At 60.7% G+C, this 18,248-nt stretch overlaps 3 protein-coding genes across 3 annotated transcripts; all 3 read left to right on the forward strand.

Annotated features, from left to right (window-relative positions):
• Positions 1–638: 638 nt before the first annotated feature.
• Positions 639–7,175, forward strand: LbrM_08_1000 (hypothetical protein, unknown function; the record flags this gene model as incomplete). Its single annotated transcript, XM_001562106.2, has 1 exon — positions 639–7,175. One exon carries the CDS (start codon positions 639–641, stop codon positions 7,173–7,175), a length of 6,537 nt encoding a protein of 2,178 aa, XP_001562156.1.
• A 4,881-nt stretch (positions 7,176–12,056) lies between these two features.
• LbrM_08_1010 (hypothetical protein, unknown function) lies at positions 12,057–12,953 on the forward strand (the record flags this gene model as incomplete). The annotated part of the gene is made up of 1 exon (XM_001562107.1): positions 12,057–12,953. The coding sequence occupies one exon, from the start codon at positions 12,057–12,059 to the stop codon at positions 12,951–12,953; it is 897 nt and encodes a 298-aa protein (XP_001562157.1).
• A 3,182-nt stretch (positions 12,954–16,135) lies between these two features.
• LbrM_08_1020 (hypothetical protein, unknown function) lies at positions 16,136–17,053 on the forward strand (the record flags this gene model as incomplete). Its single annotated transcript, XM_001562108.1, has 1 exon — positions 16,136–17,053. One exon carries the CDS (start codon positions 16,136–16,138, stop codon positions 17,051–17,053), a length of 918 nt encoding a protein of 305 aa, XP_001562158.1.
• Between the last annotated feature and the right edge of the window lie 1,195 nt (positions 17,054–18,248).

An 18,248-nucleotide genomic window follows, 5' to 3' on the forward strand; every position in this document is an offset into this window, starting at 1 on the left:
CAATACTTTACCCATAGACACCTCGTGAGGCTTGTTTTTCCACGAACCCGAATGTCCTACAGCGCGTATCAAGTGGCGGGCTTTGCCGACCCGCTCCGACCCACGCTGGAGATGTGCTTCCGCGGGCACCGTCAAGGTGTCTGCAGCGTCGACTTTCAACCAACGCTGTCGCCGTCTCCGCTTATCCCCAAGGTGGCGTCCGGCGGTGCCGATGGAGCGGTCATGTTGTGGAACGCAAAAGCCACCACTCGCACAATGCGATTCATGGGGCATCGTGGCCCAGTGCTCGCTGTTGCGTGCAGTCCGCGCGCGAACCTGCTGGCGAGCGGCGGCTATGACGGATACGTGCGGCTGTGGATTCCCAACACACGACGGACAACGGCGACGTACGGCCTCCACGCCGAGTCGTTAGACGACCGCAACTCATGTGGCTGGCGCGGTCATACCGGTGCTGCCCGCGTCGTCGTCTTCGCCCAGGATGGCTCGGATTACCTCTACACCGCAGGAAATGATAAGACGGTGAAGTGCTCCCCCCCCCTTCATTTGTTGAGCGTGGAGGCAGGCAACACCACCGCCATTTTTGATAGTTTATCTGAGTATTCTTTGTGGGTCAGCTGCAGGACCAGGGAAGGTGTAAGATGGGGGCGCTACCCAGTCGGGAGTCGAACGAGGACCCGTCCTCCGTCTTCTTCGCGAACTGCGACTCGCACATTGTGTTCCACATCCCCATGACGGACCATTACTTTCCCTCCCCGCACAGTCTCGCCTTCCATCAGCTCTTCTACGCGCGCAACAACCAATCGGCCCTGTACTGCTTCGATATGAAGGAGGTGTCATCCGTCATGCCAGAGGATGCCGCAGAGGCCTTTCGGGTGGCGCAGGAGGTGGACTGGGGCGCGGAGGTGGACGAGGCAGACCCGAGCCTGCACTACTACGATGACGAGATCCACGAGAAAGTGCTCGAGTACGGCAGCGTTGCCTTGCCGCGTTCACCGCGCTTTGGCCAGCACCTCCGCCCCTCTGTTGAAGACATCGAAGAACTGTACCGTGTGCTCGTGACAGAGCCGATGGAAGGCACCCTCGTCGACACGGACTCGCAGATGTGCGCTCTACTCGAGCAGGAGCAGCGCTGGCGGGCCGCATTACCGCACTTGTCCAAAGGGCAGCAACAAGACAGTAGCAGTAAGAGACGCTGCGAGACAAGCGGCGGCCACGGTGCCGTCGACAACAGTGGCGACGACTCTTCTCAGTCAGCCACAGGCACGAGTGCGATGCAGCAGCGGGACCAAGAAAGGACGGTGAAGAGGAGTCCAGGCGCCGGCGTGGAGGCAGCTGCAACCCACAGCCCGCTCGTCGCTGAATCAGCCACATCCTCGGCGATGCCACCACCTTCGCCGCCGGCAAAGTTCTTGTATCCACTTCCCCGGGCGATAGCCCTGCGCATGACAACGGAAGAAGAGGAAGAGATGCGCGCCGAGTATTGCCGCAAGCATTTCATCCCCTACGTCGCCCCAGCGTTCCACGACGTCCGCTCTACCGGCATCGGCATCTGCGCCGACGGATCTTCCTTCCAACAGCAGCGCGTGGCGCCGCTGCCCGTTGTGGAGCGTCGCCACTACCACTTCGAAGATGACCCACAGTACCGCGACGGCCGCGTCCACCTTGTCGAAGAGCACGGCGTGTTGTACCACTTTGCCTACTTTGCCAAACGACAACCCCAGACGGCCACCGCTGTCGCTACTCCTGACTCTCAAGAAGGAGAAGCAGCGGCAGGAAGCGTGGCGCCGTCTACGGTACTGGCCGCCGGTACGACGCCAATCTCGCAGACCCCGATCGTCCGCGGACGGTGTCTGCATGACATGGTGTACTCCGAGAAACCGCCAATGCCGCCTGCGTTCCCGGCGTCGAGCAGCAGGCATGCCGGGGCGTCGTCCTCGGCGTTCGCGGGTTGTGAGCCGGAGCTTGCGCCGCCCGTGCGCTACGGCTGGTGTGCGCGCTGCGGGGAACAGGCGACGCAGCGGCTGGACTACACTCATCTGTGCCGGCTAAAGTCTACCCGTGCGCTTCGCCGCGCCGCACGGGGGCGACACACTGACAGTGGCCTCGATTTGCCTGAGGAGAAAGACGACATGGACGAGGTGACCTCGAACACAGAGCAGGTTGACGAGGAGGGCGAGGAGGAATTTATCATCAACATCATGCCTGTTCGCGTGGTCGGCTTGGATGGCCTGTTGCCGTCCCGCAGCCGTGGCACACCGTGGCTGCGCGGGTACGAGCAGGAGGACGAGGCGGCCGAGGACGCCTACATCGAGCAGCTTGAGCCCAAGCCGCCGGTAATGCGAGTGTGCCGCTTCATCGAGGGCTCGGTCGGTGACAAGATTGTCAACCGCGCCGCGCTTGTCACGTTATTGTCATATCGTCCCATGTGTCGGCAGGCGGGGCTCAGGGATGCCCTGACGCGGCCTATCTGGTCGATGTGTGTGCTGTCAAATATCCCGTACCTGCAGATGGTGCGGGAGACCTTCTTTAGAGCCAAGGCAGCGGTGGCCGAAGTGGACGATGGCGATCTGCTGCTGCGCAACTGGCTCGACGTCGTTGACCGGGAGAATAACTTCTACAACTTCATCAACGCGAACCTCTACATGACGCGCAACTTCACCCCACCAGAGCGGACGGTGCGGCAGCGCGAGCAGACAGACGAGGTCACCAGCACAGGCACCGCAATGAGTCGGAGGACGACTACGGGTACCTGCGGTGGCCGAGAGGGCGGCAGTGTCTGCACCGGCCCTGCAGGCTCCTCGTCGGCGACGTCACCGTTGCTGCTGAAGACGGCCGTGTACTCGGCCGTTGGGGGTAGCAGCAGTCCCCCAGAGAGTCGCTCCGTGCATTCCGCAACGTCATTAAACGGTGCAGCGACAGCGATCTCGCGCCACGGGCAACCCTCCACCGTGTGTGCCGCCGCAGACCTGTCACACCTAAGCACGTCGCCACCGGCGCCTCAGTCGAGTGATGAAGGAGCAGAGGCAGCGGTGGCAACGCGCGAGTCCGTCGACAGAGCCGGGCTAATGACAGACGCACCGAGGCAAGGCATGAGCGACAAGAGAAAGGACAAGCGGGGCCACTTGAAGCTGGTGGAAGGCGACGGCGCTGAGCTGCGCAGTCTCCACCTCACACGAGCTCTCGAGGAGGTCACGATCGGGCGACCAGAGGGTCACGGCCCGCGCGACCAAGTCGAGGAAGACGAAGACGACGAGGATGGCACAGACGAAGAGGGCGGGGAGCGGGACGCCAGTGAGGACGTCGGTGAGAACAACGCGGCTGCCAAGATTGCCGCAGATCGAGAGAAGAGCAAGAAGCTGCAGCACAGGAACCTGGAGGTGTCCTCCTCCTTCTGTTCAGCCTCGTCGTCCCCACCGGCGCCATCCACAGCCCAAAATGCCGCGTCTGCAACCGCCTCATTGACTTCGGCTCGCGCAGGGGATACGAGCAAGACAAGAGGCGAGGCCTGGTGCAGTCCTGTAGCGGCGAGCGTGATGGGCGGACCGTCTGCTACGGTCGACAATCACTACAGTGGTCATCAGCACTGCAGTGGTGGTAGCGACGATGGCGGGGAGTCATCTGGCGAGTCCTCTGCCACCTTCTCAAACGCCGCGCCGGGGCGTGTCACCAGCGGGCAGGGCAACGATAAGGAAGCCGAAGCGATGGGACCCTCCGTAGATAGCGACGACGACGATCCAGACGTGCGCATGGAAGAAGAGGAGAACCGCCGCGCACACGCTGCTGTCGCTGATACCGCCGTGGCAAGTGGTTCCTTGCTCAAGAAGGCAACAGCAGCAGCAGCACAAGCAGTGGAGGCGAGTAGTGCAGGGAAACAGCAGGAGGTGCAGCAGCAGCTTCACCGACCAGAGGTGCCGCCGCGGCCAAACTTTCAACTCTTTTCCTCTCGACTTGAGCCGCATGCGCCGCTGTCGCTCTGCACGCTCTTCGACTACGACGCTAGCGCTGACCAGGTAGCGAAGAGGACAGTCACACAGCTGGCTGCCGCCGTTGCAGCTGGCGTAGCCGCCGACAAGAGCAACTGTGTCGGTAGCCGAGGTGAAGGCGGTGTCGACCAGGCGGCTGCCACGTGTGCTGATGCGGCAGCCACCACCACCGGATGGCCCAGCTACGTTCAGCGCGACATCCTGCGTGAGAACGAGCGTTGGCAGGCGGAGCCCAAAGCCACACGGCGCCCCAGTCATGCCCTATACGAGTGCGGCATGCTGGCCACGACCCGCGGCCGCAACTTTCTCTTTCTCCTACGCGAGGACTGCGTTCGGGCGCTGCTCTACTACTGCTCCGCCGCCGCAGCGCCCATATTTATTGGGGCGTACATTGAGCCAGTGGACACCACAAGCGTCAGCTACGGTGGTGCAGTGCGGCTACGGCGGCCGAGCACCGTCGACATACCCCTCGACGAGGGCGGCGACGGGAAGGATGGCATCCGTGCCGCCCCAGCGCGCAACTACGACGGCCAGCGGGTAGTCATTGGGCAGGTGGAGGGAATGGAGGTGATGGCGGAGTGCTTCAAGAGCAGTGGTCTCATCACGTGCTTCAACGTGTCGGACGTGGACAAGGCGGCCCCCGGGCCGAGTGCCGCCCACCGGCTGCGCAAAATGATCCTGCCGCAAACCTCATCATGCACCTCCAACACGCACCACTACAGCCGCAACGATGGTCTTGCTGAGGAGGCAGATTCACTGGCGACTCAGCAAGCACGAGAACTGGCTCAGTACGGTCACGTCTTCACCTACGCCGCGGACGACTTCTGCGATGGGGACTTGGTCGTCTTCAATTTCGAAGAGCACCGCTGGGAGCATTACGAGCACATGCAGCTGCGCCGACGGTTTGCCGCGAAGGCAACCGCAGCCGCTGCTGCTGCGACGGTAGAGGCAGCGATGGCATCCGCGGTGCCAGGGGAAACCGCCGAGCCAACCGCCGCGGGCAACGTAGCTGTAGCTGCTGACGGCAGCCTGAGCTGCGCCAACGCCGTCGTGGACCCCTCCATGTCCGCCAGACTCCTGTGCGTCGGACTGGACGAGCTGGTGCTGAGCTGGACCAAGTGGATCGTCGACAACCGCTTCTACGAAGACCGCACCGACCTGGGTTGGCTGAGCCTGCCAGACGGCAGTCCTATCCAACTCGGCGGCCGCTACTTTCTCTGGAGCTTCCGTCACAATCATCAGCGCTATTTCTATGGCGTCATCCCGAAGTTTGCGAAGGGGCGGCTGCGACGACAGAAGCTCATGGAACGCAACCGTAACAAGAGAAAGAAGGCCGAGGCGCCGCGTCAGCAAGCGCAGCCACTGGTGGCGACGTCGACGACGTCCTCGGCGCGTGCGCGGCAGTCGAGTGACGTGTGTGTGGCAAGTTCGGCACTATCGTCTCCGGTGCTCGCCATTGCTGCTGCTGCTGCTGCTACCCCCTCGCCTGTCCGATCCAGTTGCAAAACTGCGTGGCCGACAAGCGACACGCCTGTAGCGCAGTCAGAAGGAGCACTGCGGCGGGGCAGCGATGGCACCGGCAGCGGCAATCTGCATGCGGATCCGTATCCTGGTGGACAAGCCTCCTCGCCTCCCCAGCATCCTGACCTAGCCGTGAAGCCATCTTCGCGCACGATTACAACGCAGAAACATCCTCAGACGCAGCCGCCGGCTGCCGCGACATTGGAGCCTATGTTACCGATCCACTGCGCGAGTTCGCTCTATACAGACAGCGTCTCGTGCTCAGTGCCAGACGCGAACACCGCTCCTCCTGCACACAACGCCCGTCGTGGCAGAGACACTGGCACTAATGCCGCCGCCGGCCGCAGCGATTCATGTGGCCGCAGCCCGACAGCATCGCTCACCACTGGCGCCTTTGCCTACAGCAGATCCTCGCCGCAGCAGCAGTCAATGCTGCTGCGGGCCAACACGAAGGCAACAACCGGAAGTCAGACACAGCAGGGCCACTTCGCAAGCTCCCGCAGCCCTGCCGGCTGCTTCTTGGTGTGCGACAGCAATGTGGCCCAGCCGACCCTCTACTCCACGAACGTGACTGAATTGCTGGCAACCCCAGTTCATCGTGCACCTTTCCTGAACCCACCACTCCAGCAGTCGGCCAGCGACAAATGCAACCATATCAGCACACCCAGCAGCTCCGGTGCGTGCAACTCTGGACAGCAGAGTGCCTTCGGTGGTGGTCGGTACTACTACTACCAGTGCGGCGGAAACACATTCATACAGGGCGGAAAGCGGCACGAGAACGAGTACTACCCGCCGCTGCCCACGAGCACCCCGTTCCACCCTGTCACAGCCATCACGAAGCTTGTGCCACTGCCTCATCCACAGAGAGAGCGCGGCGGTATTCCAGCCATCTTCCGCTTCTGGGGCCCCATCGGGTCTCCACCGCCCCGCACACCAGTCACTGCATCTTTACCATCAAACGCAGGCGGGGTGGGGGACGCGGTGGCCACAGCCCCGTGGGCTGCCATACCGATCTCGCAAATCCCACAGATGATACGCCCACTGTCACCGCGGCACGCCGTTATGGGCTCGCGCGCCGCCAGCAGCTCCATTGCTTGTCCGACCACTACACCAGCCATTGTCCCCACCACCACGGCGGCGGCCGCCGGCTCACCCACTGGAAACTTGACGCTTCACGTCCGCCGGCGCATCACCTCTGGAAGCACGTCGGTAACGACAGCTATCAACGTGGGCAGCGGCGCTTCGGTAGCATCGCTGCAACCACCTTCGCACTGTGCCTCCTCGCTTGGCCCCTCACTGACGACGCTGACAGCGACGGAGACTAACATGAAGTCGAGCAGACCCTTCACGCTTAGCCCTTTAGCCCCACCGAACTTTCCTGGCACGTTGTTGTTCGCCCAATCCGCACCGACGCCGCTTCTAGATGAAGCCAGCAGCCCTCGGCGTCTCTCGCCGACCAGCATGCTCCCTACTAACCTCATTAACGAAGGGTCGAAGACGAAGGGCGAGTCAGTGCTGCGGGTAGACGAGGACACGTACATGCAGCGGAAGGCATTCCGGTGGAACCCGTATGCGAGCACCAAGTGGAGGCAGAACAACAGCAGCGCTGGCAGCGGTACCACTTGTACCTACGGTAGTGCTCCTACAGGGGGCCGAAGCGGAAGCCGGTAGGCAAAGGCGATGGTAACGTGGCGGCTACACACGCACCCGTGCGTCTGTGCGTGTAAAGCGCCGCTGTAGGAAGTGAAAGTATGCTGCGAGGCTTTAAAATGGCCTTCGAGGTATCCTCAGACGACGCGGATCGCGAAGAACTATGTTCATGGGGAGGAGGTCGATGACGCCACGTGAAAGGAGCGGCCTGAATGCGTGAGGAGCCACAGGAGTATAAACGAATAGAGCCGGAGGGGGGGTGCTCTCCTCCTCTCCGCCCTCCCCCCTCTTCACTCTCCTGTGGGTATCTGCGCCTTTATGCAGCACAGGAGGAATACCTGGCGAAGTGGTAGCGCTCTGCGTCTTCCTGCCCAAGCACCACCCGACCCTAAAAGAGTCGGCAAACGAGCAACAATGTAAACGCCCGCCCGCCCGAGACTTCGATGCGTTTGTCCCTGGCGCGCCTCTCTCCTTGGAGTGCTGGGCAGTAGTCTTTTTGTTCCCCTATTCCCTCTCCTCCTGCCATATTGTTTCATCTGATGCACCCAAAGAGGATGCGACGGCGCACTGTCGGTCTACAGCGCGTTGTCGCCCACCACTACCACCACCACCCTCCCCTCTCTCTCCCCCGCGCGCCTCCGACCACGACGAGCACAGGCAGTCGAGCCGGCGCAGAGGAAATGTGGACGTTTTTCGCTTGACCAGCGCCCCGGCGATGTTTACTTCCGTGGCCGCTAGCGCGGGGGGAGGGCAGCGAGGTCTGCTCCTGGCTAGAAAGACGCTTCAAGTATAACCGAGACCCCTGAGTATGGCGGAGGCGCGGCAAAATGAGCTCCCCAAAAGGTGGAGGAGTGCTCAAAGAAGAATGGGCGTCGAGCAGGAGCTGCCAGCAATCGGCATCACGCTCTTTTCCATTCCCCCCCCCCCCCCCGACCTTTTCCTCTCCCCCTCCTTCTCCTCTTCACCCTCTCCATCTGCTGCTCCCTGTCAGAGCCCGACGCGGCAAGGTTTTGTGTGTGGGTCTGTGCGTCTGGGAGTGCTATCGGGTGCGCCTCTCTCCCTCGAAAGTGCAGACGTGCATAATGCACCCGCACACCAGCACTCACCAATGCACCCGCACAACCCCCTTGGAGCCGGGGGTGGTGGGTGATGAGAAGCGCCGAGCAAACAGCAAAAAGGGGGAGAAGAGAATGAGCACGTTTGGCGAGTCGGGAGCCTCACGAGAGGGCCACAGCACCGTCTGCTTTGATAAGAAGGCGCGGTTATGGTGTTACATTTCACGCCCCTCTCACGCGTCACTGCTTCCCCCAGCCCGGATTGCCTGATGTTCAAAGGGCTCCATCGCATTCGCGACAGCCAGTCCTGCGAGTAACACCTCGACATCAAAGACGCGTTCGTGGCACTGCCTGGCACAGCCGTGGTCGAGCTCCAACGAGCACAGGAATGTTGCACTGGGAACTCGAGCCCGGCGCACTAGGTCCGAGCCTGCATTGCCGTGATGAGGAGGTCGTAGGCTCTCTGCGCGAGTATGGGTTGTTGTCAATGGTAGTGGAGAAGCATTAAGGCCGCAGGGACCCCTCGGCTGACAGGCGACACGCGTGTCCGTCTATCGAGGACCACCACTACCTTCATCGCCTTCTCGTGGAGGAGGCGACCGACGTCGAGCCAGTCGATGCAGGTGTTACCTCCGATAAGCCTTGTCTAGGAGCTCATCGCATGTCTCTCAGCGACGCCCCAGCTACACTTTTTTTGGGGGGGCAGGAGGAGCCATAGCAGCAGCAGCAGCAGCAGCACCGCGCAGAACGAGGAGGCCAACGCCGCAAATGACGCACACACGAACCTGTATGACAGCCGGCCCGTCGCACTCGACGCTCCGCCGGGCGCACGTGTGAAACCCCCTTGCCCTTTCTCTTTCTCTCTCTCTTTTGGTGTGGCTCTGCACCCTTGTGCACACATGGGTAAGTCACCCACAGCGCAAGGTGTCGCAGCCGGTGCCGGCGCTGGCGCTGGGCCTCCACGCGGGCGCCGACTTCGCCGCTGAAGTCTACGGCCTTTGCGATTGGTTGCTCAAAGGGAAATCGGACTTGCAGAGGACGCGCTGTGAGATGCGGTGCACGAGAAGTTGCCTCCCCAACATCAAAGAACGTGGAGCTGCCCCCGGACGCAATGCGCGGTGTCATGGCTGTTTGGCCATACAAGAGCAAGGATGACGCAGGCTGGCTGAGGTTGCGGGGGCCGCGCAGGTTAGTCACCTCAACCACTGTCAGCAAACCATCCGCATCGTCGTTGCCAACGTCATCGTCGAACGTGTCGGCCCGCCAACCTCTATCTGGAGAGCAGGTCTTACTGTGTCTGGTGATGTGTGGTGGGGTAGCAGTGGTACTTTCTCGGTGCACAGCCGCACTTCATCCGACTGGCGCTGCAGTGCCAGGGTCAGAACCTGCGTCGTCGGCAGATGCCCGAAGGGAGGGTGCCGGGGCGGATGGCATTGCCCCTTACCCACCTACCCCTGAAAGACAGCGATGGTGTGAAGGTCACACCATCACTGCTGTCGAGGCTCACAAGGCAGCGCCATTCCGCAGCGGCGGATTATTTGGGCTTGACAGATCAGATAAACACAACCACAGAAAGCCGCTCAGAGGGGCGGCACAGCAGCGGCGACGCTTGGCCACACGGCAATCGCCAGCGTAGCGATGTCAGCCGAAAAAGTGCGACAGCGACAGGAATAGAAGCCAAAACCCGTCGTCGCGGGTGAGCAGGAATGCGCCTACCACCGCGTGAGCCGGATTTCCTGCTGTCGGGAGTGAGGCTGGCGTCGTTGCCGCTGCGCCGGAGACACACGTGGCGGGGCGCGTTATGGCAGATGATCGCCTGGGCGGTGACTGGGCCACTCCAACGTGTAGGTGCGCTGCCCGTAACACCGCCGCTGGAGGGCCGGAAAGGGAGGCGCTGCGTTACTCCTGCCTTTTCGGACGGGTGCCGCAGGCCGTAACCCGCTGCGGTTCCTGCGAGACAGCAGCGTCAACCAAGTTGCTCTCGCCAGCGGTCGCCAAAGCGTGGGTGTCGCCAGTACCCCGTCGTCCTCATCGCATCACATACCTTCAGATAATGTCGCCTTGTTACCCCGCCAGGTGTGTGCGAGTCGACCCGGCTGGTACGCGGCAGTCACCCCGTCGCCGACAGCTTCCCACTGCAATCCTCCACGCCTGTTGTGACATCCATACATGCGGCATGCATAGACGAAGCGTCACCATCCTATCAGCACCACGAGATGAACGCAGAGGCGGAGGACTTGCCCACGCAGAACTCGGCAACACCGTGCGCTCTCGACGCAGAAGCAACGACGTTCCGCTGGAGCACATGCTGGTTGTGAGGATGGGAGGATAAGGGGGGGTCTTGACGACAGCCCGCAGCTCTTGCGGCGTTTGTTTGTCTCATTACGTGCTGTCGCGTCTTGCTTCGCTGCGCCAGTTGAAGCTGGAACAGGAAAACAAGGGATGCAGACGAGTGGTAAAGGGGGGGGCTGGAGGCGAGGAAAAGTCGGTTGACTAACCTGCGATTCACAGAAACACCTGGACCGGATTGATGTCGAGTATATCAAGACGTGTAGGGCTTCCTGGCGTTGTTTGGGCTTTTCGCTATCAGCCAGTGTACGTGTGGAAGTCAAACAATTCCTCCGAGTTGTCGTTTAGTCGAGTCGGGTGCTGCGCATATCGCGCTATGCTGGCAGCACATCGTCCCTCTGTCACCTCCGCCATCTTTTCCGTCTCGGTTTTCCACCTTTCATGATTCACACAGATGGCCGGGTGGAGACCTCAGCGCGTGGTATCCCAGGGTCCTGCACCCGCCTCCCCACTCGGCGTGGTGCAGTGGGGCAGCCCCCCACCCCCTCTATCGCCGCCACATGCCGAGCCACTCGTGGCGATCGCAGGGCCACGTGCCTACGGCGCGGGGGGAGGCATTGGGAGCCGATGTGGTGTGGCAGAGAACGGACATGTTGGGAAAAACCTCTTTGTATCCCCCTGACTTCCACAGAGTCCAGCCCCTCCCTCTCTCTTTGTGTGTCGATCTGGCTTTCTCTCCGACACGTCTGTGTGTGTGTGTGTGTTACCTTCCCGCCCTCTCCTCTTCGCTCTCCCACCTCTCGCACACCTATGCTCTTCCTCCTGGTGTTTCATCGTGCTACCAACACTCGCTCGCCCCTATTAGCCTGTCTTACCGCTCGCCTCCCCAGCACGTCACAACAGAGTGGTGCGGACACTCCATACAGGGGTGTGCAGTGTGTGGGTGGGGGGCGGGAGGGAGGGGGCGCTGGCTGACTAGCGGTGAGGGAAAATAAAACATCTCGTTGGCGTCGCTTTTCTTTTCGGTGCTGCACTTCTCCGGACGCCATTGAAAGCTCGCCTGCAGCCACGGTAAGCGATTCAAAGGCGTGAAGGACTTTGCCCACAGTAACGGAGACATATGATACTTCCCTCCCTCTCGGTTGTTGTTTCTTCCCTCGCTCTTACCCTTCCTCCCTCACCCCCCCTCCCATGTCTCTGGGTGGCTGCTCACTTCACCCACACCTCGCATCGTTAGAGATAGCGTCTCCCTCACACACACACTCTCTCTCACCCTACCTCTTTCCCCCACGTGTACACACACTCGACTCGCTCTTTTCCTTTTTTTCATCCTCGACAACTCTAACGCAACACCGACAGCAACGAGAAACAGCGCCGAGTTCACCAGGGAGGCCTGTTCGTCCCGTCATCTCTCTTCTGTTTCCCCACTTGCCATCAGCTGTCGCGGTGCACACCAAGAAGCGCACGCATCCTTCTCCACGGAGAAACACGCACACACGCGCTCGACAAGACGGAAAGTGAAGCTCATTTCGAAGAAAAGGAAAAAAAAAACGACGCAATGGTGTCGGAGGGTACAAAGTTGAACGTGATGCGGGGCAGCGTCGTTGTCAGTGCGGCGGCAGCGGCGCTGTACCTCGGCGCCACGGCGATGCTGCCCATCTTCCAGCTGAACGTCGACAAGCTCAACTCCTCCATCACACAGTTTCTGTGGACAACGGACATCTACACCCCCCTCTGGGAGAAGCACATGTCTGTGAAGTCGTTCCTGAAGAATTGCGACAACCTGGTCACTGCGTTTCAGGTGGCGCAAGTGTCCACTCTTCTCGGCATCGCCGCCCTCACTCTGGCCTTTCTCTGTGCGGTCTTCCACATGTCGCCAACCTTCACCCAGTCGAGGTATCGCGTGCGCACAGTCTGTGGGGCGCCGATTTGCACTCTGTTGACAGTGGCTCTCATCGCGACTGGAGTGAACTGCTACCTCATGCACGCCATGTACGAGAACAAGTGGTGTGAAAACTCAGCGTACGAGCCGATGGTCGCGACCCATTTCTCATTTCCCCCCACTTCGGCGCTCACTCAACCAAGCCGCAGGTATCTGCATGAGGTGTGGCAGTACTGGCGGTTCTTCTCAATCCCACGTCTGAGAACGAAGCCTCGCCTGTCTCCGCAACCCAAGACCACCTTGAGGAATTCAGATGGCGCTGTTAGGCGTATTTTGACTCACCGCCTCTTCGGGGACTGCAGCCCGTTCGACGGCTGCATCGTCTCCTTCCGCGAGATGGGGTTCAAGGTTGTGGCAGGGTGGCAGGCAACGTGGGCGGCGCTGGCGGTGGCCATTACCGCCTTCTTCGCGGAGCTGATGGTGGTGATCGTTGGTGGCAGACGCCTCGTGGAAGCCGGTGTGGGCGAATCGGCCGTCGTACTGCTTCAGGGCGAGGACGAGCGCCTGCTGTAAGAGAGTCCCCTGCAGCAGGGAAAACGGGGGAAAAAGAGCAATAGAGGCACAGGAGGGGGAGGGGGGCGAGCGAAACACCTCACAATGAAAGAAAGCCAACACGCGTGCCCCACGCACACAACGCACGAGCACCGTATGCAAAACCGACAAGGCCTCACAGGTTTCAGCTCGAAGTGGTAGCGAGAGGGTGGGGGGGCGGGGAAGGAAGAGAGCCAGCAAAGGCTGCAAGGGGATTTGTTTGATGATGGCTGTGCTTCTCTCCGTCTTCGCTCGAGTTATGTCTGCTTACTGTGGCCTTTATCGGTGGTGCTGTGCGTGTGTGTGTGTGTGTGTGTGTGTGTGTGTGTGTGTGTGTGTGTGTCAGGGCAGCAGGAGTCGCTCTCGCTCTCCCCCTGTGTGGCTTTTCTCGCTCTTTTTCTCCGGCTTTTCCCTCATGCTTGAGACGCCTCTAGTCTCGTTCTTGTTTTCGTGCTTATGCTGTTCACGCCGCTCTCGTGCGTCTTCCCCCCCCCCCCCACCCTCCTCCTCCTCCTTCCCTTCACTATTATCAGGCGGTCGCATCAATGCCAGCCCGTAGAGGGAGATACACTCACCCATACACATACACACACACACACGCTTACCGAACTGCCCCCCCCCCTCCTCTCGTGTGTGGATGGATGTGAAGTGTGTCTCCCTCTCCCCACCGTCTTTTCCCTTCATAGCTTTTTTGCTGTTGCTGAGTGCTTTTCTTCCTCATGTGTGTCACTCCGAGTTGCCACCAACGCCCCTCCTCCCCCTCCCCTTCCGTCTTGGGCCTCTATGGGACCTTCTCTTCCACGCCCAACTGTCTGTGCAGACGAGGGAAAAGGGGGGGAAGCGGACAGGAGGAGGTGTGCTGTTGTGTGTACCTGTGCGTGCGTATCTCACCTTATTTTTCCTCCACTGATTTCTGCGTGCTCTTCCTCTTTTCGTCCATCGCACCGTATGTCTGCCTCTCTCACGCTGCTTGTCTGTGGGTGTGTGTAGGTGCGCGTGTTGTGGCACTTAGGGTGTGAGGGAGGAGGAAGTTGGGGGAGAAGTGCGCATCACATCGGCAGTGCAGCGTCCACCGAGGTGAATCTTCGTCTCCTACCTCACTCCCACCCTCACACATCTACACACGGCTTCACCACCTCCCCTCCTTCGCTACCTTCTCCCTCCCTCTTGTCCCATATGGGTGCAAGTGCGGCACGTTTTCCCACTTACCGTAGAGACAAAAAGAAAAAAACACACACATGCACAGGGAGATCACTGTTTGAGCAGAAGCTGACAGGGCGCATACGCGCCTGCGCTCCCCCTCCTCCTCCTCCTCCCTCTCAGCAGTCCCGCGTTTGCTGACACAAGCATAAGCACGGACATGTATATATACACACGGAGGCACACACCCACACACGCATATATATATATATATATATATACACACACACACCGCTCGCTAACGCTGGCTTTTATGCTGCTCAGAGGAAAGAAGTATACGAGAAGAACGCACGCGGATGCGCTCCCTCGCTGAGACGCCCCCCCTTCCCGCCCTTCTCGAATTCATCCTCAAAGAGAGGCGAGCAAAACGTGGAGGGATACTGCTCCTCAACGAAGAGGCACACCACCTCCCTGAGTCTTTTCGCCACAACTCCGGAGGCAGTGCTCGACGACGTGTTGTGGCGAAATGCTGGAGCGCGATTGTACCGGCGACGTGGCAAAATGTTTTGTTGAGCTACAATTGCGGTCACGGAAACTCCATGGCTTCGTCAACCTTGAGCCTGCTGAACGGTTGGAAGCGTTGATGGAACCCTTCCAACCGAAGACCGGCGCTGCGGCTCGTACAGCTTCATCTTCATGATCAACTGCTCCTGCACGAAGCCGCCGACATTACAGGTGGCGTGCGTAGGACATGTAGAGCCCCACCGCTGCGCACTCGCTGCTGCAGCACGTAGATACACAGGAGACACTGGAGTCGAGCGGGAAACGTGGCCAGCGTGTGTGTGGGTGGGTGAGTGGGTGTGTGAGGCGTCTATCTCCCCCCCTGTAGTACAGCCCCCTGATTACAGTAACGCAGTGGAGCGTCGTCTTTGCAGTTGTGTGGAAGTTCTCTGGGTGCTTTCCTATTCCTACTTGTGTCTTGATTTGTGCGTGTGTGTAGTTGGGCTAGGGTCTCCCTTCTCTGTCGCTGCATCCTCCTCCTCCCCCCATCTACTGAAAATTGCTCTGTAGAAGCACCAATACAGACGAAAAGAAAAGCCAAAGACACACACCCCTACTGCAGCTGTTTACGACGGTGCCATCCCACCCCTTGTCTTTGCTCTCCTTCTGCTAGGCTTTGAACGGCAGCAGCAGTCCTAGCGTCCCTCACCATTGCAAGAGTGCCGCTAGTGGATGTCAGTCGAGGCTTTGCCATTCTCACATCCACGCCTACACGTGCAGCGACGCTCTTTCGTAGACATTTGCGCACCCCCTTCTCTCTCTGTTTTTTCTCCATCCGGCCATCTCTTCCCTCCCGCCTACCCCCCGCCCCCCTCCTTCCGTCACCTCCACCCCCTCTGGCACACACACACATACACGCACACGCAGTCTCCATAAGCGTGAAGGACGGCAATTCAGCTCGATGTCTCTTTTCGGCTGCGTCCTTTTCGCTCTTGCCTTGTGTCCTCTCTTCCCTCCTCCCGTGCGTGTCGGCCTGGCCTGACCTGGCCCCTCTCCTCTCCTCTCCTCTCTCCCCCTTTCTGGACCCCCGTACCCCCTCTCTCTCTCGCTCATTCAAAAGCGCCCCGCTCACCAACACAAGCAACACACAACCACAGACCAGCGGCGCACTTGTCTTCCTCTGTGTACGTGTAGTGCCCCTGCCTTGGGGGGAGCCCCTTCCTGTCGTCGTCGCCGTCGTCTGCTTCCCAGGGTCACCACTCGTTGACTTATCCCTCGGCTTGTCAGCTTTGTTGTTGTTGTTGTGGAAGGGTTTCGCTCCTTTGACTCTGCTGCTTCCCGCTGCGCCTTTTCTCTCTCGCGGTCATTGAGTCTCGCTCTCTCTCTCTCTCTGGGACGAGCTTCCACTCGCTCTTGGGCGAGTGCTAAGTAATTGCCTAGACGGTGGCACGTTGCCGTTCTCCTCCTTGCCCCTTTCTGCGCTCGCGCCTCATCACACGCTGCTGAGGTCTCCCGCTGCAGCCATGCAGACCCTCTACGACATTCTCAACGTGCCGATGGGTGCCTCACAAAACGAGCTTCAGCACGCGTACCGGCGTCTTCTCACTCGCTACCACCCAGACCGCTGCTACCACGACAACGACAGCGTGGCGTACAATACAAACCGCAAACTGGACAAGGAACGGATGTGCCTTCTCCAGCAAGCGTACAAGGTGCTGGCGAACCCACATAAGCGAAGCGAGTATGACGCCTACCTAGCCCAAAAGCTGGCGAGCGACTCTGCGACGTATCACCTGGCTCCCCAGCAGGTTCGTCGTCTGCAAGGCATGACACAGCCACAGGTGTTTGCATTCGGCGGCGGTGCTACCAGGAGCGTAAGCGGTATAGCAGGCGACGTGAAGGCGATGGAGATGCCGACGGTGAAGAACAGCAGTGTGTCGGCAACAGCAGGCGTCGCATCTGCTGCTAGACAGCTCACCTCTACACAGGAAGGAGCTTGTCGCGGTGGTGCCGTGCATCTGCACTATGCGAACCCCATGACACGAGCGTTGGCTACCCCATTCCGTGTTGCAGAAACATCAGCTACGACAGTGCAGGAGGAGGCCGTAGACTTTGCGAAGTCGCCGTCACCGCACACACTTCCGTACGTGCCTGTCGTGTACACGGCCTCGGTGTCCATGCGACGCGGTTCCGATGACACCTTGCCAGTGCCCACAATGGCGGAGGGCTCCTTTAAAGTACATCTCGTGGTTCCCACTCACGGCATCGCTGCATCAGGCGCCCAGACCTCCACTGCCTGGCCGCAGGTTTCTCCGCAGCACCAGGAGCAGCCATCAGCGGCATCGCCAACTGCGGTGCTGTCCGCCTTGTCGCACGTCCCATTGCCGCGCCGCGTCCGTATAATTCAAGAACATCTCGTCATCCTCGCGGGAGACAGCTAAGCCCAATCGCCTCCCTACCGCTCCACTCCCATCGGTAACAAACCCCTTCCCCTGCGCCTACCCCCCCCCTTTGCTTCGCCCTCTCTCCCTCCCCCACAGGCGCACTCTCCCCTACCGAGTGCCTTCCAAAAGGTCAGGTTGATAACATTGGACAAAAAAGACAGCCACCAACGTGGCGTACGTGGCCACACCTCAGCTCCACAGCTTTCACTCTCCTTGCCCCTTGTCCCCTCTTATTTTCTCTTCTCTATCGTGCTGCCCTTCCTCGTGTAGGGGTCGCTGCGCTGCTCTGCGTGTGTGACTGCGCATGCACGACGGGTTGTGCATGTGCGCTGACGTGCGCCAGTGCGAGACGCACGCCCCCGTCGTGGCCCCTCTCCTCTTCTCTTATTTCACGTGCCTGCGTTCTTGCTTCTGTTGGTGCTAACACCCGCACACACCCGCCAGCCGGCGCCGGGTCTTCTGCGCGCCCCGCCCATGCACAGACAGCCACACGCGCATCGACGGCCCCCTCTGCCGCCGTCCATCGCTGCCGCACGCACCAGTCAGCCGCCCCTCAGCGCCCGCTGCCCCCTCTGTGGCGGCATTGGCCTCCTGCGTGTGTGGCCCTCTCCCATGCCCCCGCCTCTCACTTTTGGTCGTCCTCGCCCTCTCTCGCCTCCCCCTCCCTTCCCCTCCTCCCCACTCTTTCCTCATGGCCGGGCGGAGACCTCAGCGCGTGGTATCCCAGGGTCCTGCACCCGCCTCCCCACTCGGCGTGGTGCAGTGGGGCAGCCCCCCACCCCCTCTATCGCCGCCACATGCCGAGCCACTCGTGGCGATCGCAGGGCCACGTGCCTACGGCGCGGGGGGAGGCATTGGGAGCCGATGTGGTATGGCAGGGAATAGAAAGGTTGGCAAGGGAAACATGAACTCCGGGGTGAGCGGGAGGGAGAGTGTGCGTGCCATCATCGAGCCGCTCACTCTCCACCCCTGCTCTCGCGGGAGTGTGTGTGCGTGGATACACGCGTGCTCGAGTCGCTCGCATCGCTCTCGGAGTCCTCGCGCCAGTGCCTGCCACCGAAGCCCGGTACCCCTCCTCCCCCCTGCACGTCTCGGCTCACCAAATCGCGTTGTCCACCACAGCGGGCGCCTGTCCACTGCGTGCTCGGTACTGTGTGCCGCTTACCTACGAGCACGGAGGGCGTCGTCTCCC

The sequence above is a fragment of the Leishmania braziliensis genome, contig 96, assembly GCF_000002845.2.
Source record: "Leishmania braziliensis MHOM/BR/75/M2904 WGS CADA00000000 data, contig 96, whole genome shotgun sequence".
Classification (NCBI taxonomy): Eukaryota; Euglenozoa; class Kinetoplastea; order Trypanosomatida; family Trypanosomatidae; genus Leishmania; species Leishmania braziliensis.